This window comes from Saccoglossus kowalevskii, chromosome 14 (genome assembly GCF_978046115.1).
Source record: "Saccoglossus kowalevskii chromosome 14, keSacKowa6.1, whole genome shotgun sequence".
Classification (NCBI taxonomy): Eukaryota; Metazoa; Hemichordata; class Enteropneusta; family Harrimaniidae; genus Saccoglossus; species Saccoglossus kowalevskii.
This window is the reverse complement of record NC_140654.1, coordinates 14,044,421-14,069,264: the sequence shown is the minus strand read 5'-3', so window position 1 is coordinate 14,069,264 and position 24,844 is coordinate 14,044,421. Positions and strand designations below refer to the sequence as shown.

Genomic DNA, 24,844 nt, shown 5'->3' with positions numbered 1-24,844 from the left:
TTTTTGTCATTTAAGGGAATGGCAAGCTACTGACCGGTATACTGTCTCCGCTACACTCTTCGAGGTATTTGAGACAGCAGACACCGCAAAGACGCTGTGGTTTTACGGCGATACATCTTGTTGGACCAGCATACGCAATATGACCACGATGTTCGAGAAAACAAATGCTAAATGATAATGACCAGCTGCCTGTAGTGACCTTTAGGCAGCAGTTCCAATGCAATTTAATATATCACTAAAGTGATCTGTACGTAAATGTCCAATTACTAGTGGTCACCCGTTATGCAATGGTTCGATCAAATATGTAAATGATAACAACACGATAAAAGAAGGTTTATTGTTTTATGCTATTCTTTACACTGAGTTTCAATTTAAAGGGCGGCAGTCGTCGTGCCGCGTCTTGTTCGATATGGGACTCATAGCGACGTATACAACGCGTGTAAAATACATTGTTTATTTACATGAAATTCGAACACGCGTTGCGCGACGACCACCGCGCTTTATGACAAATAAGCACAGTAATTCCCCGTCTTCAAATAATTGGCGATAAATTTCCCCCTAGCATTATTACCATAGTTTTCTTCATAAATGTGATTAATCAACCTCCAAATGGAGACCACTTGTTTATAAAGAACATATTTTTTTTCGAAATGCCTTGGAATACACAAGTTTAATTGTACTTACAAAAATCTTAATAACCGGCATGGTACCATTATTACTAATAATTTCTTGCACTTCTATTCAAACATTCATTTCATTTCAGTTATATATCATGATCGCAAAGATTAAATTAATATAATATCAATAATTGCAATAATACTGCTGCGAATAATAATGTAAAATATTCATATTTGAATATTATATCATATGGTAAAGTTGTGTATGGACGGACCTTATTTGCGTCCATGGTAATAGCGTAATAAGTTTAACTTCATTGAAAGTTGCATTTACACTTTGTAAACATCACTTCCATGAAAACATATAATGTTTGAAAATTATGTTGTTTTTGCTGAACAAAATGAAATATTAAACGTAGATATCCTGCCATGACCTTTCCATGTGTTTAACATATCCCTCAGATAAACATAGTTATTTACAATGTATTTGTCATTCAAGGACAAACATAGCATCCTAATTCTATGAGTGTATATAGTTTACGAATCTGGCTTAATTTAGGAGTCCTGCTTAATCATAATCTGCAGTAAATTTCTCATTAGCCATCCACAATCTCGACATTTGATGGTGTGAAGTTTGTATGCAACAATACATATTTGATTTACACGCAATTATAATGTATAAGATTCCGTTTCCGGTACATACGTACCAATGGTAAAAATACTTGCTTCCAAAGAAAGTATGTGTTGATGCCAACGGCATAGTAGCTAATAATGTCCTTTTCAAATGTAAAATTGGGAATATTTAAAGAAATCAGTATACGGAACATTAAGATTTTATATTGATGTAAAACAACTTTATTTATAAAAAATCATATGATAAGAATTGAATAAGGAATGATGACAATTTTCAAATTTAATCCTCAGCGGATAATAAGTCAGTTGGTATACCAAATAAGTATAAAATCTATTACTATTAGGCTATTGGTATTGGCAAACCAGCATGAACCGGAAATAGTTGGTCGAATTCAAACATTCTGACAATATTCAAGTTATAATGAATAATAAAAAAAACAGACAAATGCAAGAATTTTTGATCAAGTACTATAAAAGTACACTGTAAAGTTGAAATATCGATCTCAATCATCAATGGGCGGCATATATAGTGTACACAGCAGCAAATAATCCTGATTTGCACTATACCAATGTGATATGACGTGATATAAAAGTATGAATCAAAATTTATTATGCTAATGATTATGGGGTTGTTCGTCTAGATCACAGTCAGCTGGCACATAAATGATTATAAAATAAATGCGACATTTACTACTAGTACTTGTTATGGGGCCGCCATCTTGAATACGGCATGAACCTAAATAAATAAAGTCTCTTTATTTAGTTTAATGCCGTATTCAAGATGGCGCCCAATATAGTAAATATCGCATTTATTTTATTATCACTTGTGTGCCAGTTAACTGTGGTCTACGTCATCGACTATTAAAGCGGGAGAGTCGTCACCTGCGCCCGTGACAGACGGCCATATTGCGTCGCTATTTCCAAAAAAAACGTTTACCCATGAGCCTGTTTGTTTTAGAACGAACGACAACGCGTGACGTAATCTCATAACGTAATGTTTAGTGGTGTCATTTTCAAAAATTCGCTATATTCCCGGATTTCGCACCAAAAATAAAACTGCGAAATCGCAGTGTGATGAACAGTTATTTGTAGTGTGCAACCTATAAACGAGGTTGAACAAAAATGGCGTGTATGATAACATACACGGACAAAAAAAACCTACTATGTAAACATGCTATCGCTATCGCTATCGAGTGAACGAACAACCACCCAGGCTTGACTACCCTAATTACCTACCTCATTTAACAATAAATCTGTTTTATTGTTATCTGAGTACCGACAAAGTGTGATGCATGAAGTTGCGTTCGTTTGGCGAGGGTGTTAGTGTGAGTTCTGTTGGGCTTGGCATTATTTTTTTGTTAGAACAAAACGCTTTCAAAAATGCACGACGATACCTCGAGCTAGTGGCGTTGTAGATAAATATATTGACAGTAGAATTCAATAGTAGGAAATACACAGAAAAATTATTTAAACAAACTTTGAAGTCAAGGGTTATGTTTAGAACGTCATCGACCTCGACCTCCAGGAGCTCAATGACGTCCAGTAACCATTTAGGAAAATGAAAGAAAAAAGTTAATGCAGCTGTGATGGCGCACATCCGTACCACCTGCTTGTCATCCTTGTTCGCTGAGTCTTTGGTATTTTCCGTTGAATGAGATCGTTTTTTCAATTCGCGGATTATTGCAATGTACCACATAGTAATGAGTAACATAGGAACGAGGATAACCAGAATACTGACGAGTTCCACGAAGATTTTTTTCCAGAGGAAATAAGTTGATCTTTGGCACTCCACGACAGAGACAAGTACGGCGGTGATGAGTAGGCTAAAAAGCCAACACGCTGCGATGTAAAACGCTGTTTTAGTTTGCGGAGTCACTCCTGACGAATGATGACGTAGTGGCTTACAAACTGCGAAGTAGCGCTCGAAGCTTATGGCGAGGATGGTGAACGTCGAAGCGTAGAGGGCTATCGCGTTGAATATAATAACGGAGCAGTTTGCAACCAAGTTAGAAACGAATACACATTGCATGTAATCTTGTAAAACGCAAATGCAAATCATCGCATTGCCTAGGAGATAGAACGAATCAGCAAATGCAAGATTCACCAGCAATGCATCTAAGGTACTCCTCAATGTCGGTATCCTAGCAACGGCATAGACAAATGCGCAGTTACCCAATAATCCAAAGATGCAAATGACCAAAGCCGTCGTCATCTGCGTCGAACGCTGGATGTGGCAAGTTAAATACTGATCTTGAACGCCGAATTGGTTGTCTAATGAGGTGTTATGATATGTTCCGTTTATTGTCGTAACATCGAATCCAGCCATTGCGAAGATGTGTACCCGTACTATTGTTCCGACGAAGTCGACTTTGCAGTTTTCAAGCCTTTGATCTTCACCCTCTGAGCGCTCAAGTCAACGTTGACTACCTTTCGCAAAAACAAATTTGCATAATTTGTTTCTGTGTGTTCTCACAAATTGTGGTCAAGATATGTAGCCAATGGCAAATTATGCCCACAGTTATAAAAATAATCAAATAAAATAATTTATAAGTTGCGTATCATACGGGAATAGTTGTGCAGACTTGCGTTACAATCCCCGGAGCCGATTAAACCTCTAATCTCGCAAATACACTATATTGGTCTGCGTAAATAATACATCTGACAACGTGTTATGTTTAACCGCGTGGCCGTCTTATTGGCTGCCTTTAAATATAACCTATGAGAGTGTTCTAATTAGTTTTCGAATTCTTCGGAGAAAAATTCTGTATAATGTACAAACTGATGCGCCACACTGATATCAACTAATCGCTTCAGTTCAAATCAACGTAATGGCCGTGTTACAGTGCGCAGAATAGATATAACAGTAAAGCTTCGGTGCTTTTATACTGTGTATCGAAGAACGTTCCAATTTTAATATTTGGCTCAAGCTTGCGTCATCGATATAAGACCAGTGCTACAAATACGACACGAAACTGAAAAGAAAGGTAAAAGTATCCATTAATAAACACAGACAAAGATAACGTTGAATGTGGTTCCCAGAAACCAATTCGTGGTTGTTCCAATGTTTGTCTAAATCGACTAGATGGTCTACAATGAGTGGTTTCGTGATGTGTAACTATTGTGGTCAATGATTCTCCCACGCCACTATATGAAATGCTGCATCACCATCAACCAAATCAGAATGTGCATCCATTAAGTTGACTACTAGGCATTGACCACGGCTAAAATATTAAAAAAAAGACATCGACTTCCCTCAATCAGTTCAAAGTACAATTCTATTACAGGCTAATGATATAAACTAATAATTTGCACTTAAGTTTGACGTTTAATGCAATCACAAAAACATTGAACATCTCATGTTGTTGTTTTGTCACTGCTCTCTCTCTCTCTCTTTAAGTACAAATTACAAGTGCAATATCTCGTGTTTGTAACAACCCGAATAGACTTAGTTAAAACAAATCATGAACCAGTATGTCGCCGCAAAATACCATCATTATACAGAATTCAACGAATCTCACGTTTCGTTGTGAGGACCACGTGGAGTTTTTCATTTGTATGCAATTGCTTAATGGGTATATTGGTATATGGTAGTCTGAGTCCATAGTGGGCTGAGATCACAGATTAGTTACTGATCACCTGTAGGGGACATGAATAATCGTGAATGATTAGATACGGATTGGTTACAGAATGATAGCGTTATCAGCAGAGTACAGCGCATACTTGGAATTAACTGACATTTTAGAATTAAACGGTATTAATCCGACCTTGCATCGTTTAAAATAACATTACGTCCTTTAGTTCAAGAATTTATTAATTTAAATTTGTCAGTTTTTTTTTGTACTTGTTTGTTTGTTTGCCTAGTTGCTATTTTTTGAGAACTGTTTGTAATTATACGTGCTAGCCAGTTGAGCCCCGGGGTAACAGTGACAAATACAATAAAAATACCCAAGTCATGAATTATACACATTCACCTTTTCAACAATGTATGCTAGCAATTGTGAGATGTGGTTGTTCACATTGCGCACGTCATGATCATTTTTTTTTATCTTATGATAGCCATCATTTCGAGGGGAAAAAAAGAGAAAGTAAGGATACATGCAATTTCCCACACTTGTATTTGTATGTAGCACGCTGAACTATTACAATATTGTTTCGCACGCCGTAACTCGTTTTCAAAAATTCCCATCACTGGACAATAGACCTTTTCCCGTTCGCTGCGAGATCCCACGCTATGCGTGAAATCAAAAGTAAAAACAGACCAAACAAAAGTCATAGCGTCGTGATGACGTCAAAACATTGCGTGGGATTCGAAAATATTTTAGAGATATTTTCACGCTGAATAACGCGCTATCCACAATTGTGATAGTCAATTTCGATGAAGTAAGGCTATCTTAACGAAATATTCACAATGGGCTATAAATTTATAAAACAAATTCAAAATCAAATTGTTCGATTTTAGCGACAGAAGTTAAGTCCGCGCCTTTCACGCATTACGCGAGATCTCGCAGTAAACGGAAATCATCTCTTATATTTTTCTAATAAATATATTGTGAAGAGTTAAACATTATGAACTTTTGCTGATGGCTCAAAAGTATAACGCTTCAGTTGTTGTGAGGACTCTACAAATTAACTAATGAAGCATGCATACATACACTGCTGAAAAAATGTGTCTGCAATACAATGATAGAATCTTGTGATCGGCTAATTTGCATATTTAATTATAACTTGGAGACACTATAACTACAATATGGCGTATGATTCCAGTTTTTAAACAAGAGTGTGTCTTTGGATAATGTATACACAGCCGTAACATTTAAGAGAATTAATATAATTATGCAACAACTGACAAGAGAACTAAATTTTTAGAAAGCACTTTCTTATCTCATTTGCTTATTAGTTAAATATTTTGAATATGTAAATAAATATTTATAAATCTTCATCTCAAACGTAGTCGTGTGCAAAATGCGGTTCCCTATCCACTGCTATCGTTTGCCCGACAAAATACCGCCTACTGTTATTATTGCTGAACAAAATGAAATGTATTAACACCGCTCTCTCGTTTCGCTGTCTTCCTGTGGGCTGTACAGTTTTTAAAATATCCCTTTCATAAGATGAAAGAAACAAGATGAAATACATCGATTTTATTTAGATGACACGCAAAATCAATACAATACTCACATAATTTACATGTGGTTATAGAGTCCTAAACAATAAACGAGTCTCTTTACAGTTGTTTTGATGCTCTTTATTCACCGATAATTATATTTTATTCAAGCTACACGTATTCTAATCAGAGCACATTTTCACTTTTACTCGAAAAAGAAAAAAGCATCAAACATCCAATTATCAGTAGCGTGGCGTCTGTATGTCCTTGTCAAACATTAACGAGCTTGTTTGTCAATTTCATGAAATAGAAATGTATGATTCACTGAAATTACCTGCCATCGAATGCGATAACATCTGATTTAATTTCCGACAACATAAAGCAGAATGATGACTGAAAAACATACACGTATTTTTTGCCATATTTGATTTATAACATTATAGTAAAAACTCTCCTTTCTAGTTTGTTCGATATCACACAATCTTCGTTATCAAATCTTATATAAATGATCACACGGGGAACAGATATATCTAAATTTTAATGATGATAAATTCAACTGTATTTTATATATAATTTCCGTTCTTAGATTTGTTGACCCTTTATCGGCCAGGCTCTAAAAAATAACTTGCGCCGTGAATTCAACTCTATTACAATCTCCAAATGTATGTATTTTCGTTGGTGACCACGGGATGAAATTCGTCCCAATCGGTGCTGTAACAACACTGAACAACACATTCGTTCTACATATCATTATAATTGTGTGTAATGCTGTGTGCGCCTCTAATTCTTGTATAAACTGAAAGTGGTTTGTCAGACAGGATAATTCGAATGCCATACATAATGCAAGAAGCATATTTCTGGCACAAAACTATGCATATTAACTATCTCATTTGTTTATCCTTTAATGACGTCATTTGGGTATATGAGCTTCAGTTTTACTTGCATGTACAACGTATCGGTTACGCAAATGAATATTTTCGGGGGGGGGGGGGTAATGCCTAAATGTTTGGCATTGGATGACAATATAGGTCTGTACTAGTAAGCCCATTATCAACTCAAACTAAAAGTATTTTTTTTAATCTCACAACATCGATGTCTCGAGATAGCGCGGCCGTTGATCAGAGCAACGTATACTGTAATAAAAAGGGTATTACAACTATGCAGATATTATACTGATTTTGACGCATCAAATATGTTTATATTACAGATCTGTATCATTCTTGAGTAAGAGAAAAAAGTTATATGCCGTACATATTATGTATCAGTATCTCGCACTTACCTGCAAACACGTTCTCAGTTTCGTAAATACTGATTCACATTAAACAAATACACACCGGATGGCCGGCAGTCTTTTAGGAGACGACACGGACTGAACATCTCTGACGGTAAAAGTACCTTGTACTGTATATTTAATGTGTACGTGCTTGTCATTTTATGAGTCTCCGCATGATCGCATGTATGTCTACACTGAATCTAGTTGTTTACCTATATCAACCTAGTGGAATCTCCAGGTTCAGTAAATTAAAAGAAAGGTCGACGCTGTCAATGAGGTTTGTTAGTAATGTGCACTAATTAAAATAATGTTATACTGTAAAATGCATTATTTTAGCTGGAATTTATTTTCACTAACTTTTGACAGGTTCAATGTAAAATATAAAAAAAAAGGTATATTCGCTGAATTTTATTTTCACTGAATCATTCCTTCAGCGAAAATAGCGAAAATTAATTCCAAGTGAAAATAAAGTATTCTACAATAGATATACTAATCGCTTCATCTATTAAAGCTCGTATGATAAATACCCTCATTATCCACCTGCCTGGCGGAGAAATTGTGTTCTACGTAACATACGTTGCTATGGCAATTCAATCGAGAAGTAGATGTTGCGTTTAGGCGATTAATGTGTTTGTACAAACATATTATTATTTTCTGAATATGGTATTTCAAATACCATGTCATTTTTTACTATATTTGTACGACGGGATTTTGTAGTTGCAATTAAGTAATGTTCACTGATGATCGTGACCGCAAGAAAAAAAAAACAAATTTATTCGTTTCTATACTGGGAAATGAGCCTTCATCAAAGTTAATGACACATTGCGGATACTAAATTAACTATTATAGGTGTAATTCACCATAATAACACTATAAATAATTCCCAAAGGGTGCGTAGCTGGATATCAGTATGTATTTTATATTACGCACCACGGCATACTGAACAAGTCATCCAATCAACTAAGTTCAGGTAAATTTGGCAAACGGTATTTTTTCTATAAATGAGGTAATCTCAGACAGATTAAAGTATTTTGGTTTCTTAAGTCAAACGATTGAAAATTATAATATATGTGATATATATTAAATATGCCCGAAATCTCCCATTCTTTATGAGCTAGTGAACAATGATCCACTGATTGCTAATGACTTCGCGTAATTTACTAATGAATAACTGCACTGTAGGATAACCGAAGATTATTTGGCTCACTGCGTAAGTTTTTGAATTAGTGATGATAACAGAGTCGATTATGGAAAACGTATTAAGAATTGTGTGTCTTATAAGACGGTTGAATGAATGAAGATCTCGTATCTCAACGTCCAACGTTCTTGTTTTTGAATAACAGTGGAGGGCAAGATGCTACGTATCAAGTCCTATAGAACAACGCGCATTGCCAACTGTCTTACACATTAAAAGGGTTGAAATAAAACTCTCGCGTTTTTTTTTTGTAGTAACCCCCCTCCCCAAAATCGACATTAATTTTCGCATTATCCTAATCGCTATAAAATAAAATAAATCTAAATCAAAACAAAAATCATAGCCCGAACATTTCAATTCTGAGCTCTGAACATGCACTTAACTACCGTAACGGCAACACGATTAATACATTGTACTGATGTAAGTTGTTGATTGTCGTTACTTACGAGGTCTTACATACTGCGTATATCTTCACTATCCTCGCTCAATGCAGCAAGCAGGTATGTTGAGTCGCAGGTTGTTCATGGTATATTACGATTTGCGATTCTCATCTCATACGTAAATATGTAAATACGTGCCTGCTAATGATTTGTACCAACTCTGCCAAGATGCTTCTGAGATACTGCACCAATATTTTCACCAAATACGACTTTTACTATCGGTAAAGTATAGTGTTCTTACATCTAGTCGACGTACAGTTCTCACTACAATAAGTCCTATTCAGTGTTGACATGGGCTTTTTATACACATTATAAATGCCTCGAGTAAAAACAAGTTGAAGTAGCGGCCGCGTGGCTGTCATGATATTCCCATGGGGAGAGGAAAGGAAGCTGGTTGTACTAGTATAAAGTTATACTGTAACAGCGGGTGTACGATTTTTGTGTTTAAAGTGACTATGTGTTCTCTTTCAAATGCGTTGTACACGTCGCTGAGCCTCATATCGAAGAGAACGTATCGCGATGACTACCAGTTTTAAACATTTGGAGACTTGTCTGTATCTTCGTGTACAGTAATGCGGTTGATGTTAGGGTAATTCTGATATTCGGGAATAAACGCGTCACTTTTGTTCAGGGATGGTCGCGGTTTTGGGACAGGTATTATTTTCTTGGAACTTTGCTAAATTATTATTTGTAATTGAGATTTCAAAATTGTATAAGACAATTTTATAAGAATAATTTTTGAATCCCAATTGTATGCATTTTGCTTATTTTCTAATCAATAGGGAAACCACAAGGTGAATGTTTCCATGGATACATGTTTGGCTACCCTTGATTTTTATTTACTTTTTGTCATTTATTTGCTGGGAACTTTCAGTCGGCAAAACATCAAGAATTTGTGTGGTTTTTTTAAAATTATCTATGTATTTACGAATTTAGCCGCATACACCTCACACAAACACAATTAAATAATGAATAAAATATATTCAGACAGTTCATGCGTCATCATTCACATGTATTAATGTATTTCTGGCAGATGACATGAGTTGGGATTGCAGTGCTAGTGGGGTGTCTAATGTACGAACCGTCCCCACATTTGGTGCACTGCGGCGAAATGTATTGCCTTCATTCGTTAACACCGTGACGATCTGCGCACTAGCATTGCAATGCATTGATTAAAATAATGTTATGCTCTGACGTTAGTACCATTTCAAGAATACATTTATTGTATGGGGAATTGTTATATTATGAATGTTCTATTTTGTTTTGACCAAGTAATTGAGTTCAAATTATATTGTACATCTCCGTCCTTACTCTAAGATTTCACTTATTTCACTTATATATGAAACGTTCAATAGATTGAGATATAGCACATTGTCGCCCTTAGCAATCAAGAATCGATTTAAAGAATAATTAGTATCCATCTAATTCTCCTTTTGGGGATTATCTCTAACATCACGGACGGCCTGACAGTTGTCCGGCCTTGCTGTTAAAGCAGAATTACCGATTTAGTCGTCTGGGTGATTATAGTAATCTGTCCGATCATGCCAATAATTGCCTGTAAACTCAAACAAAAATCTGTCTAGCTTGAGAACGATTATAAGGTCATTATCTTTGACTGATGCCAGCCAAGGTTAACTTGTGATTTACGTTGGGTAATAGTTTCCACGGATTTGTACTGAAACAAGTATAAACAGGCACACCACGTGTGAAATATTCTATGTGACCGACTACTTAAATTGTTTGACCGGAGGAACACTGTGAGGTGCCCGAATTTAATTTAATTACCTCAATTGTGTGATGTATTTCGCCAATTTTCAATTCAAAATGTCCGCAAGAGAAATAAATCTCCGTTGCCATAGAAACAGATTCGGGTACATATTTTATATTTGCTCTTTGCAAATATTTAATTTAGCAAAATTTGAAGCGCTTTCATTTCAAATATGTCTGATTTGATTATTTATGCTTTTTTTTATTGATTATTTATGTTTTTGCTTGTTTTGGAACTGTGTAATTGTAGATTGTCTGTAAATGGTTTGATTGTCAGCCGTTTTATTCAGCAATACGAATTCAGACTGTAATTGTTTATTGGATAAAGCGTTATCTTTGCTATTATAAAATCTTCGTGAAGGTACGGTATAACAAGTAGCATGAGTGCCGTTTCCGAGTAGAGTCCTAATTAAATTAATTAATTCATCATCAATCATATTATATAGCACATCGAAACACAAAACCTGACAGTCCAATATAATTATTACAAAATTGATGATCATCAAAATGTGACAATTAATATTGAGGTTCAAGTTTTTGTCTAGACACCGTGACTGTTTATCAACTTAAAACTCATGAATGCGACGGAGAATTACGTGACGAAAAACAACGAATACTATTCCCGGGCCATTGAGTGCGCTCCCATAGAATGGGTTCTCATAGTATCTCTCTTTTTTTTACAAAAGTCTCAAACGGAACTGTAGAATACTTTATTTTAGTTGGAATTAATGTTCACAGAAAGGTCAGTTTTGCTGCTCTTTTTATAAGATTTATTTTCACTGAATTGAATGTTAAACATAGGAAAATGAATATTTTCACTTGATTTTATTTTCATTGAGTCATCTCTTCAGTGAAAATTGCGAAAATAAGTTCCAAGTTCCACCTCAACACCCAGCCGATGTGGATATGGCGGGTTTACAAAAAATGGTGAATAAACAGCAGTGAACGAACTTTACAGTTGCACTTATTATTATTCAATGTCAAAAATATGTTGATAGTCAGACAGTCGAGAGCCTCGTCTGAAATAAGACAATGCGCCAAATACTACAAACTCTTCGATTTATTACTAATCAATTAAAAAGTGTCAAACTAGATGAGCATTCAATGAACCTATCGGACGGGGAGTCACCACCACCACCGCACACATACTCCCCGTTAATAGGGGTTATAGACTCGTTTTCAAGTTGTCGTATGATGAACAGATATGGTTCATTTGCAAACATGTACTTCTTGCAGAGCGGCGTGGGACGGCAACGGTGGTAATTTTTTTATAAGATTGCAACTTCACGTCGGCTAACACCCCACCCATCCCCTCGTCTCAAATGGCCTGTCTCTTAAAAAGAGATACCGAAATACCGAAGTCGTAGATTTCGTGGTAAATCATTATTTCTGACTCGTTTAGTTGTTTGTGTTCAGTAACGCGTTTGAAGTTAACAACGCTCAACGCGCCGAACTGTTCTTTTATATACATGTACTTGCACGTGAATATAAAAACAAAAGATCTACCAGAGTCACGGCCGTTGTGTATGGGCACGTAGTAATCTGAATCGGATTAGTATTACTACAATACGAAGACAGACTATACCGCTGATATTGTACCCCGATACGTGTTTCAAGACGACATGTAGTTGTCATGTCAGTATAAGCAAACACGGTCTTTTCAGGTGTATTTCGACAAGCCCTGTCCAAACACAACGCGCTTTCATGTTATTAAAGTTAACACGACTGTGCATACAAACGTACACAGACATCCATCGTACAGCCCCCGTTCACTGTTGGTGAAACATCGCAATAACAGATTTATGGCGACATCGCCTTTTTATGTGCTACAGCATATACATCTACCTTTAGACGTTGATTGATGGAGTTCCTTCAAATATCTCTTGAGTTACGAGTACGGAATACGTTTTTAATTAATATTATCCAAAAATAACAACACGAAACTGACCCCGGTACTAGCTGGAGTTGTATTGCATGCGCTCCGCCCGTATTGGCATAACTCTGTCTTGGCAACCACGTTTGACGCGAACACTAAGATTAACACAATGGCCACCCAGTACACGGACCATACGATTGCTGCTAAGTTCGTAACTCCATTAATAAGACTTCGACAACTTTACCAAACCTTAGAGCCCCAGTTACCGATACTCGCGACTAATTTCCTAGTGATACTACCATCTATGTTGGGACTTTTCGAAGACGTTGTTTCATCCACTAACAACGAGGAGAGAATTACTCAACACTGGGCGAACGCAGGTAAGAGGTACAGTGCATGATATGTGGCTGGAGCTTCGTGAATACAACACGTAATTCCGTGTATGATTTTCAAAGTGTGAACACGTCGTTGACCGCGTAATTTGTACTGAATTAATAACACTGTGTTAACCAGTATATGCAAGGCTAAACACCTTTTCAGACACAAGCTTGTGAAATCTACTTTCTCTGATACGTGATTCATTGCTCAGTTCTGATCTCTTCTAGATGTGGCGAAACTGTTAAGGGCGCTCTCCCATAAAATAAGAGTCCTCGGAAGACTGTTGTACTCCATCGGGACGAACGACACTAATATGCTTGGCTTTACACTGACCGACAATATTCAGCAGTTGCAAGGATGTATGGCAGAGTTGGAGCAGATACGTAAGGTGACTTAGTGTTATGTTTATTGTGTAGGTATCGGGGCTGAAGTAACCTAGGTTTAAACGTAGGTTTTTCTGGTAAATTTGGAGATACGTTTTTAGAAAATAAGATTTCCAGCTTGTGACCACCTGAAACAAGAATGTACTCATGCCGCGCCATATTTAATATTGTAGCAATGAGACTTGTTGTATAGAGACCCCGGTCAAAGACGCTGCGCGTACGCATTATCCTAGCTGAGTGTTGAGTTATTATGCTATCTCAACTCTCTGGGGAGCCTGTCCCTTAGAAATCATACTTGTACACGTGGGTTATACTAAAGGGCGACCGTATATCTCATCACACACATGCATTCCATGGTATCGAACTCGAACACAACCCGATGTATATGTTGTTTCAGGAATTGTGCCAACTTGTTCTAGCCGAATCAATCACTAGCTCGATGCAAGAAGGAGCAATTGAAAAGGATGACGGTAAGACTTCACTGATCTCCGTATAAGTTACCACTCTGCTCAATATCAACGTCGTATTGTTTCACGTTGTCTCCCTAGTCGGCCTTTATACTTAATACGGAGGTTGTCTGCCCGTGGCATTTTTCTATGTTGAGATATATTTGGTAGTAGAGTACCGATACGAACAAGATCTGTATAGAAAAATTGCTTTGTAATTATCGTTATCGATTTTGCCGCCAGCGCCACCAGTGGCGGAAGTAGTACAATGTTGTGATTGGGCAAAACATTCAGAAAGTCTTTTGATTGGTAAACAAAAACTGTCTCGGTTGCAAAATAATGGAAAAAAAGATAGTGTATACATATTTGTGGCTATTAACTTATATATTTAATTTTATAGCCAGAGCAGTGTGGGGGATCTGTTTCGGGAGAAATAATAAGGTATGTATGCATTTAATATTTCTTCTCAATTTGTTAATATTTGAAATAAATAATATAAATGCAGAAAGAAATATTATACTAAATTATTGAATTGTAAAAAATACATATTCGACACACATATGGCTGCTAAGATCTCGTACAATTTGAAAGGTAGCCACGAGACTTGGATTATGTCTCTCAAACAGTAGAGGTGATGGCGGGGGACATTGGAATGGTGTTTGATAGGGAAAAACAAGTCTCGGGATTTCTCGCTTTTAGCAAGAACTTGGCAACCATTTGTGTCTACAGTCTATCGGTTGCTGTTCCACATAATAAGTCTTATTATTATTTTGAATATTTATAGCGGACGATAGACATGCCACTCCAACATGCCTGTTGTTGCAAAATAAATAAATAAAATGAATAACGTATTTTATTAATAAACGAAAATCTATTGCTGAAGGTGAACATACAAGAATTTCACAGAAAGGTGAATGAAATTCTCGGCGAAGAGTTACAGTGTAGCCCCGATGATTTGAAACTATTTTTCAAAGGTAAGTCATGGTGACATTTCTTGTTAAAATGTACGATGGAATATTTTTATTTAGTTTTGCCTGGTTTATACTTCACTTTTCATCAATCTAATTTTTAACAACTTTTTTCAAGGGATGACACATGCTACAGTGCATTCCATACTGTTTTATTAAATAACATGAAATAATAACCAAACTTTAGGCTTGTTTGTGCATTTTAGCGAGGACAAACCAGTTTTTTTGAAATTTTGAAAAAAACAAACTTCATCTTCTGTGATGACAGTGTTTACTCCTCGATTTAAAAAAAAAACTAAACAAACCACTGTTTTCATTTTTGTGAACGTTTCTTTAGAAATATATTTTAATTTGTATTAAATTTTGCGAATTGCGTTCGCATGTATCACAAATTCATTTATACACAGGTCAGTTGATTCAACTTGAAATTGACAGCGCGAGTAGCCAATCAGCGATCGGTATTGAGTTACAGCCATAATTCCCCCGGGCCGCTGCAAACGTTAAAGCAACCGGTCTAGTCAGTGCTTTGTTAAGAGGGTGGAGTTACTTTATGTAGTAAAGTGGGTATGGTCCTGGCTTCTTCCAGTGCCTGGTCAGTGTCAACAGATGACGGGAATTTGAGAATGATGTACAGTAATTGTTGGTGTGTGTATGTGTGTGTGTGTGGGGGGGGGGGTATGTTGACCTTGGCTAGTACAGTACTTCTAATTAAATTAAAGCAGCCTTGTTGCAGCGGGAAGTTGTTTCGCATAGTGTTTCCCTCACTTATTTTCACTAGGCATTTAATATAACTATGTTGATGTTTTGAGAGCTTTTGTTCGGTTTTAATTCGCGAATCTTGCAGAGAAAATGAGTTTATTGTTATTTTACATGTTGACGTGGATTTAATTTACCGGATTTTACTTTTCAACGAAAATGGCGAAATTAAATACCAGGTAATGATTCATGAGTTCACAGTATATCATCTTAGACACTGTGGTTGCTATGAGTCGAGCCCTCTATCGATAAAGCACCCCTGTGACGACATGGATGAAAAAGATGCAGTTCACAGTGCCAATATTGGTTTGATCTCTCACAGTAGCTGACCATCAATAACAAATCTCGTCATCCGGGTCATTTTGAAGACCCTTGTAACAACTTCACTGACAGAACAACTCTAACGACATACCTTGATTGAGATTCGTCTTCGGACACCATATTGCACAAGATTTAACTTTCCCATAGGAAGATTAATATAATTCATGGCCGGAAAACCTGTATTCCGGATGTAAGCACTTGTTTACATTCTATCCACGAACTGTTAAAACTCGGGATTCAAAAAAACTGTTAAATGTTAAATGTTTACCAAACCAAAACCAACTTCACTTTTGTTTTCTTGTATTTCTTAACTAGATGATGCGGTAACAGTGGAGTCTTTTGTTACTATGGCAGCCATCCTGAACGCCAACCACGTGAATATATCAACAAGTGGTCTCGTTGGTCCAGCAAAATCCATCAGTGATTTTATCCGATTACAGATAAGGCTTGGCCATTTGAGAGATGGAGTTGTTCGCGAGAGAATATCACCTGGTGCATCTTCTGCGATATCGAGAAGTTCGCAAAGCAGTCATGGTGAGGGTAAGGAGTTGACATCTGGGAAGATCCTCGCTGAAGATATTGGTCGCCACAAGTCTTGGATAAAACCGAAAATTGAAAAACTGTTCGGAGAGGTATTGATTGTTTGTTTATTTTTCTTGTACAAACCTCGCTTGTTCTGTTTTCTGAGAGAAAGACCTACTGGAATTCAAGTTTTGTAATAGATGCCGCACTGGGAACATACTAGTATACAATGTTCACTGTTCATAGCCGTCACGCCCTCCAGCGATAAAGATCCTCTATGTCGTAAACCGATGTATAATGGACGCCATTCACATAGCCAATATTTTTTTCATCAGACAATAATATTGGTTTTAGACAGATTACAAATTCTAAACGACAAATTACTACACAACCAAGCACAATATTGAACACGATTGCATTCTTAGAAAGATTTACTAAATGTTGTTTTTTTTATCTTATTTTTTCTTAGATATCAGCAATTTATAGGTGAGTACATACTCATATTATATTGATTAGACTTGTTTGGAAATGCCTGTAGAGAATCTGATTTATACTAGTATATATTATAATTCGTAACATTGAAATCCGATAAACTGATGTGTGCTGTTTTGTCTTTTCTGCGAAAAAAGAGAAAAAGGGTTATTGCACCGCAATGACTTGATTATCTTAAAGCGGGAGAGTCGTCACTTGCGCATGCGTCAGATGGCCAGAGCGAGTCATTGTTTACAACCAAGCGTCTACCCATGAGTCTTAGCGTTTTTAGCGTGTGTTGTTATCGTCGCTTGGTACTCAATTCCCGCGCGTGCGCAGTTGACGATTTAACTGAACGATATCGGATAGAGAATTCGCGGTGCCACGTCACGGCATTCTCAATTGTTGGCAATGTGTCATATAACAATGAAGCACACACATTTTTTGTTCGTTGTTGTGTAACGACCCGCAGACAACTCCGTGCAATACACCTTTCGGTAGGGCACGCCCTCTAGCGACGGATCGGTTCTAATAAGTGGTTAGACATCGTTAATATTTGTTTTGATCTGTAGTCGTTCGTCAATGGGAAATAATGTTTTTGAAAGATGTGCCATACATCACACACACACGCAATTTATACCATGCTGATACTGTAAATCCACTGGTTTTAAATTTCGCAAAATTGAATTCATGTGAACATGTGAAATAACAATAGAACTCATTCTTTTTCTGCGAACGTCGTGAACTTAAAACCAAATGTAAATGGCTAAAACATCAAAATCGTGTATTCGTCAAATCAAAACTGCAAATACGCATGTGCAGTAATTGTGCAACTTGTGCACATGCGTATGAGGGTATTACACTATTTCATCGACCGAATATTCGGAGGTGTGCGACAAGAACAGTGTTTTCAGTGAGTGTATTGTCGGCAATATACAACATTAAACATTAAATTTTCTCGTCCATATTGTATCTTTAAAATGCTAAAAAAGCTCGGGAAAACTAAGCATAGCTTTAAAAATGGAATATGAGTGAGAATATTTTACCATAGAATTGTTAATATTGTTGTTCGATAATGTATGTTGAAGAATAAAGTGGATTATATATGACAAACTATAAAGTCAAAAAACGTCGTTCTTGTAGCAGACAACTTGAAGTATATAAGAAACAATCAAATTATGTAATACGCCTGCGCACTGATTGTTTTGGTACGTAACTCGCAATCAATGCACATGCGCATTAGTGTTTCTTTGTTTTTTGCATTTTTCAACCAACGAAAACTAAACGTGTGTTGCAGAATCACTAATTTTAGTTCATGATCTACTTTATTTCATAATATTGTCGAGTGACTGCAGACTTTTTTTCCACAGTCAGATATTTTCATTATTTCTATGTGGAAATATATTGATACTGTGGACAAAGTCTGCAGGTAATCGACAATACTTTGAAACAAAGTAGCTATTCAGTTGTACTAAGCTCAATACACGCAGAGCGATCTCAATGACCAAATCTTGTAATCTCTGTAATTATTACGTAATCCGCATGTATGACTCAGACCTCGATTGAAACACACAGGTTGTTCTACGGAGATATAACGGCATCGGAAGCCGAAAGGATTTTGGATGGTAAACAAGCGGGCAGTTATATACTTCGCTTTGCTTCTCCGAATCGCAGCCGTCTGTGCATATCAGTTGTACATTCAGTGCCCATACGGGATAAAGGAAGTTGGAAAGAGATGGTATGGAGACGAAACGTTATAGCTCACCACGATATCATAGCCACCAGCGAAGGTATGTAACCGATATTTAGTCATTGTTACGTTTCTATGAGACGAGATTATACGACAGGTAATGTGATATTTGGAAAATAGTCGTGAAGTTTCTTGAGAACACGGGATATGAGGTCCCCCGGGGTACCACGCTTCACTAGGCTAGGCTGGTGTATGTGTTCCATTCGGCAATAACAGGAACTGTCGCCAACGAAGCTGTCTAATAAAACAACATGACGCTGTTCTGGAGCACTGTCATGAGTTCATCATGGTAGTTATAGTTTACGCGTCAGTTCAGAATATCCGTCGCGGCGCGCGGTGTTCGATATGGCCCCACTTGACGTACACAACGCGAGTAAAATGCCTTTTTGCAAGAAATCCGAGCGCTCGCTCAGACGTATGTTGCACAAAAGTATGTATGTATGTTGGGTAGTCGGTGAACTTAGTAAGAGATCAGAGATTTTTTTAAAAGAAAAAAAACGAGAATAGATATGCATATAAAATAACACCCAATAAAATGGTCGCATTGGAGAACCCAAACGCGACGAAATAGACACGCTCATGTCAACACTTATCAGCCAAGATAAACCATGATGTTATTATATGGGTCTCCTGCGATATAAAAAAAATACTTAGCACATTTTTTAAACGCTCATTGCACGACGACTGTAATGATGATCAATGGGAACGAGTGGAGGGTAACTAACAATATTTCCGTGATCATCATTGGGCGTGACACGAAACAAGAGAATGGAGACAAGTGAATCGATCCATGGTCAGAGGATACAATATACGTTTATTGCCGGTAAAATAGATCAATGAGGATGGCGAAGATGCTTTAAAGTAACAATGGTGATATGATGACATCATACTCGAAAATGCAATAGATGAGCCCTATAGTGACAAAACCCTTCTGTGACGTCAAAATGACGTACCAGAATTTGGGTTAAGTCATGAATACCGTTCAAATCGACCACTGTGCTTGGTTCGTCATCCAGAATATAGTAATATCTTTCAAGAACATAATCTTCTTCATTTAATGAACGACTACAGCTCAAAACGATATCTACGATTTTAATGGCCCCTGTGTCATACATGTTCTAATACGTCGGCGTGAGAGGCGCCCGGTAATTAAAAAGATAAGAGCTCATACTGTTGCATTCACACCAGCAATTCTTACAAGAGGCGTAAATATGGCAGCCACTGGATAAGGCATACAATGACACTGACTCAAGGTAGGCAATATTTCGGTTGACAGTATATTTCTGACTGCTGTGTACTTTTTAATCGAGCAATAATACTTGACAATTCTTGGCCATGTAAATGTCATAATAGTATACATACTAATAAACGCGCTGGATCATGATTGGGTCTCTTGTTACCTCTATGTCGGCACCAATCAACATATTTCGAGTTTAACAGCGTATACAGGTCGCTATAGCAACCTAAACTGACTCCAAATTTAACACACATTGCTTTCCTGCCTACTTTGAAATAGAATAAACTTGAACGTGACACTCAAATTCAGTTCATTTAAACCCCTTAACGCTGGCGCAACGTGTTTTTATCTGTTTTTTTTTTCTTGCACGTCGGCGTAAAGTGACTAAAACAGTTGTGAGAACGGTAATTTAAGAAACTCGTCAATAGGGGGCGCGATTTACGTAAACCCGTATTTTGTGTTATATTTCCCGAAATCAAAAAAGATTCAGCCTTTATTCAAATTTGAATATCTAAGAACAAGAGCGTTTATGGCAATATTTATAACGCTGTAGATTATTACCGCAATTAGCTTAATTATCTGTCAGAATAAATACGTTTGATGTTTGGCAATTGAAAGCATATATTTCCTGGTTTAGAGTCTCCTGTCGATGTGCCCCTCTCACGAGATCTCGCTGCAGGCCATGGTACGAAGAACATACATCGAAAAGCTTACGTTGTTTTGGATACCGTCGAGAGCAGCGAATTGGCAGGCATGACATTGACACGCAGATCACCGCAAACCTGTGCTGAATAGCGCCACCTGTGTTGACACAATGCTGGCATGACGCAGGACAACCGACTAAAAATTGGCTACACAAGAACTTGAGATAGAGTATTGCTATCGTTGTTGAAATTCAACGCGCCTTGTCTCGAACATAGATGTTATTCATTCCACAGTATACGTAGAGTGCCTAAAAAGGGGACTTACTCGTATTGTTTCTACTACTGTAGGTTCAACACCACATCGAAAAGATGATATAAATGTTAGTGAGAGAACCGGGTTATGTCATCGGAGAAATCTGAATAGACATCAAGGTAGGGTAAAATAATAATAATATGAGGTTAATATGAGGATACCACAAAGTATGCACGAAGACAGTACAGCGAGAGTATCAACCGACGCGCAGTGGTAAAACACAAATTCAGTTCTACATTAATGAGTGTTGCCACGCATTAAAGCAAAGACTATAGTATAGTCTTTGATTAAAGCAACTCGGTAGTCGCTCCGTGTCCTGTTTGATATGAGTCCCATGCGACGTATCCAGCGCATTGTTTGTTTGTTTGTTTACACATAGCTCGAAAGCGCGCTGTGTGTGGAATGTTGTCTTTATTAGGAATTATATTAAAATATATCTAATATACATTTATGTACTTTATACGAGTCTAAAGTCTTCACATGTTCTTGTATAGATACTCACTTCGAACAATATTAGTGTGTTGTTGATTTCTTCTCGCACATAGAATACGATACGGTACAACACATTGTATTGTCATTGCAATTTACGCCAGGCACACTACTTCACAATGTGTGACACGCTTTATGATATTTGTTTTGCAGCTTACCGCGAGCTGGAACTACTTCTCGAAAGCTGTGACGAAATAGATGGGTACCTAACATGGCTATGATATTACAATAACATTAACTGTGTTCTCTGCTTTCTGCAACATCGTAACATTCACACGTCTATTACGCACCGGAATATACTAGTATGCAGGCGTCATTTTCATTTTCATTTCATTCAAGTATGACAGATATAATTATAGATAGTACGTCATCAAATCATCCATATTATGTCCGCGTGATTCTGCTCAAGTATCGCGTGACTCTACTCAATCTTGAACAATTTCTTTTCGTTTGGTATTTATAAAGCACCGAGAAACACCACGAAACCGACAAAAAGGAAGGAAGATGACAGTAGTGCGTCACTATGACAATGAGTGCAGATGTATCACTTTAACAAATCACTTTAACTGAATATCGTCCCTGCAATATTCACTGCTTATGCTGATATGTCATTGTTTTTTTGTAATAAAGCATTAGTAAAAATCGCGCCCACTCGTGAAGGACTGTTTCTTGTAAATTGGAATTGGAAACAAGCAACTCATTGACACTTTAGTGCCGAAGAGCGCCGCCTGTGGCGAACCGATGCAATCAACCAGTAACAAAATTCAACAGCAAGTGATTATCAAGAGCAAGATGGTGCCGTTGAACTTCGAATAAATGTAATTACAAATATTACAATTTGTTCAATGCTCGAGCAAACGAAAAGAAATAGCAAATAATGAAAATTAGTATCATGTGACTTTAAGCTTATTTATATGTATTTGTCTTTAACGCAATAGTATTCGTTTGATATTTACCGATACGTACGGTTTCCTTCCCTCTCCGTTCAATGCAACAAAAACGAGTTTTCGAATACGATGTCAATTACTTGGAACGCGTTCGACGCTGATGGCGCAGTTTACCCCACGTTAACATATTAAAGGGAAAAATGAAAGTTGGAATGCGATACATTTTGGAATGAATGTAGATTACACTGGTAAGAAATCCACTGTTTCCGGTGCTATAATAAAAAGTGCAGTTAAATTATCTGTAATGTATTCACAGTAAATTCAATGCATGCTACAATCTGACAAACGACGACCGACTTCACAATCAATATGAATGTGAAAATACATTCGCGTTACAATACATGTTCGTCGCGTCATTTTAGTGTAGAAGAATTGCTCCCTCTAGCGGCAACTCTACGAGTGAAAGTAATGATCACAACATTCACAATAGACTTGATTAAACGATTGTTAAAAGCAGAACGACAGTAGCTTCTAAATATATCGAAAAAGACTTCTTAATTCTCTATATATTCTTCCGTCGAGTCGCAAAGTGTATAGGCCATGTTCCCCTGAGATAATCTACAAGTAATTGCGTGATATTATCAGCCACTATGTAGACCGTCCAATTACATAACATTGCTTCTCTGGAGCAGCTGCGATACGACGATTCGAATAAAAAAAAACGTTATGGCGAGAGTGCAACCTTACTGTAAAGTTGACAAGGAGGATTTGTTTATTATTGATTGCTGCGTGAGGCTATGATCTTAGCTGTTTAGAATATCAATAATTCAGATGTAGTATCCGCCTGTAGCGTGAATACAAACTATTCAGACACTTATTATTTTGAACGAAATTGTGACGTCACTGCTCAGTTATTGACCTCTGCTCTAATGGCCTGATTCCATATTTACTTTTGGACAACAACGCAATATTATTTGAATACAGCTGTTTTTTTTTCCTCGGAAGATCTACCAGATTAAATACCCGATTTAAACATTTGTATATGTAATTATATTTATGGTATGGTAGTAGGTATGGTATCAGAGTGACAATGTAGCCAGAATCGCTATCCAGTGAGCACGTATACCGGCGCCACGATTGTAAAACAAAATATCCACTCAGTATTGTTGAAGGGCGAAGACCCCCCCCCCACCCACCTACCAATGTGTTTCTCACGCCAGAGTTCCACTAATTTGTTTTCACAGTCATGGTTTTAAAGCTTTATAATATATAACAATGTAATTGTCATGGAAACTAGTTTTGCGGCTCAATATTGTTTCGCTTATTACTGAACCTACTGCACTCAACGAACGAGTGACAGCACCATTGACACAATTTACTCATAAATTTGTGTATTAGAAGAATTCTTTCTGCATAAATTATTCAAATTAAGTGTTTGCATGGTTTAATAAGTGATACTCGATCTTTTAAAACAACATAATAGCATTATTACTATTTCCATTAAACATAGATATTAGCACAACTAAAGAAAACACTTGACACGACGCCACGGGTCGTTGGTGTATCGGTGATGAGTGGTGTAACCCCTACATTCAACGATTTGCCACGGTAGCGTAACTAGGTGTCAGAGAATAGTAACTGTAGCTAAATGTTGCTAGCATCTGAGTCATCACTTCCTGTCTATATACACACGACAACTGATGAACTGTGAAACAAATGTGCTCGTCAGACCGGAGAATTCTAGTTATTAAATCAACGCTTTCTTCATATATGTTGTATAATTTATATTCCGCACATCCTGAATGCTGGTATATCAAACGACACTGCCGTCACTTTTGAATTCAAATCCCTAGTCACGTAGGAAACATCGAGATGTTGTTTTCCGGTTCACGTTCTACCTATTCGTATATTAATTGCTTCGTTTTCACGATTTAAAGTACGTTTAAATAAATCATCAATATTATAAACTCTGTCGACGATTTTTATTCTATCACCATATCTCGTTTTCAATTCCCAGTGTTGCGGACTAGAATTACTTCTATGATTTGATTAAAGTTTACGGATTTAGTTTAAATCTCGTAATTGGGTGCTTGCGTAATGGTTTATTAGTACTCACTTAAGTAGCTGTAATTCCTTTAATGCAATTAAATTCTCCTCAGTGTATCACGTGAACGTCTACTACACAAATGTAGTAGAATCGTCAAATTACGCATGAAGGAAAATATCACCAAAACAAAACAAACGTTTAATTTGTCGTTCATATATTTCCGTTCAAGTATGTGTGGTGACCAATATCACGTTATTTGATCTTCGACCGTGTGGTGTGCAATACTATAAAACGTGATTGTTGTTTTGTTTTGTTTTCCACAAGTTA

General features: G+C 37.0%; 2 protein-coding genes across 2 annotated transcripts; one reads left to right on the top strand and one right to left on the bottom strand.

Annotated features, from left to right (window-relative positions):
* Positions 1 to 2,514: 2,514 nt before the first annotated feature.
* On the bottom strand, positions 2,515 to 3,576 carry LOC102805224 (somatostatin receptor type 5-like). The gene has a single exon (XM_006815328.1). The coding sequence runs from the start codon at positions 3,574 to 3,576 to the stop codon at positions 2,515 to 2,517; it is 1,062 nt and encodes a 353-aa protein (XP_006815391.1).
* A 9,498-nt stretch (positions 3,577 to 13,074) lies between these two features.
* Positions 13,075 to 22,230, top strand: LOC144350101 (uncharacterized). Its single transcript, XM_078008458.1, has 10 exons — positions 13,075 to 13,285; positions 13,511 to 13,671; positions 14,064 to 14,136; positions 14,513 to 14,553; positions 14,996 to 15,086; positions 16,473 to 16,789; positions 17,149 to 17,165; positions 18,726 to 18,940; positions 21,130 to 21,213; positions 21,737 to 22,230. The coding sequence occupies exons 1-10, from the start codon at positions 13,075 to 13,077 to the stop codon at positions 21,802 to 21,804; spliced, it is 1,278 nt and encodes a 425-aa protein (XP_077864584.1). The 3' UTR covers positions 21,805 to 22,230.
* Positions 22,231 to 24,844: the final 2,614 nt, after the last annotated feature.

Bases quoted from the DNA above. Each gene is read 5' to 3' on its own strand.
- LOC102805224 (XM_006815328.1), bottom strand. From the start codon at position 3,576: ATGGCTGGATTCGATGTTACGACAATAAACGGAACATATCATAACACC.
- LOC144350101 (XM_078008458.1), top strand. From the start codon at position 13,075: ATGGCCACCCAGTACACGGACCATACGATTGCTGCTAAGTTCGTAACT. The intron at 13,286-13,510 runs GTAAGAGGTACA...GATCTCTTCTAG, and splicing joins TCAACACTGGGCGAACGCAG to ATGTGGCGAAACTGTTAAGG. The intron at 14,554-14,995 runs GTATGTATGCAT...CTATTGCTGAAG, and splicing joins GTTTCGGGAGAAATAATAAG to GTGAACATACAAGAATTTCA.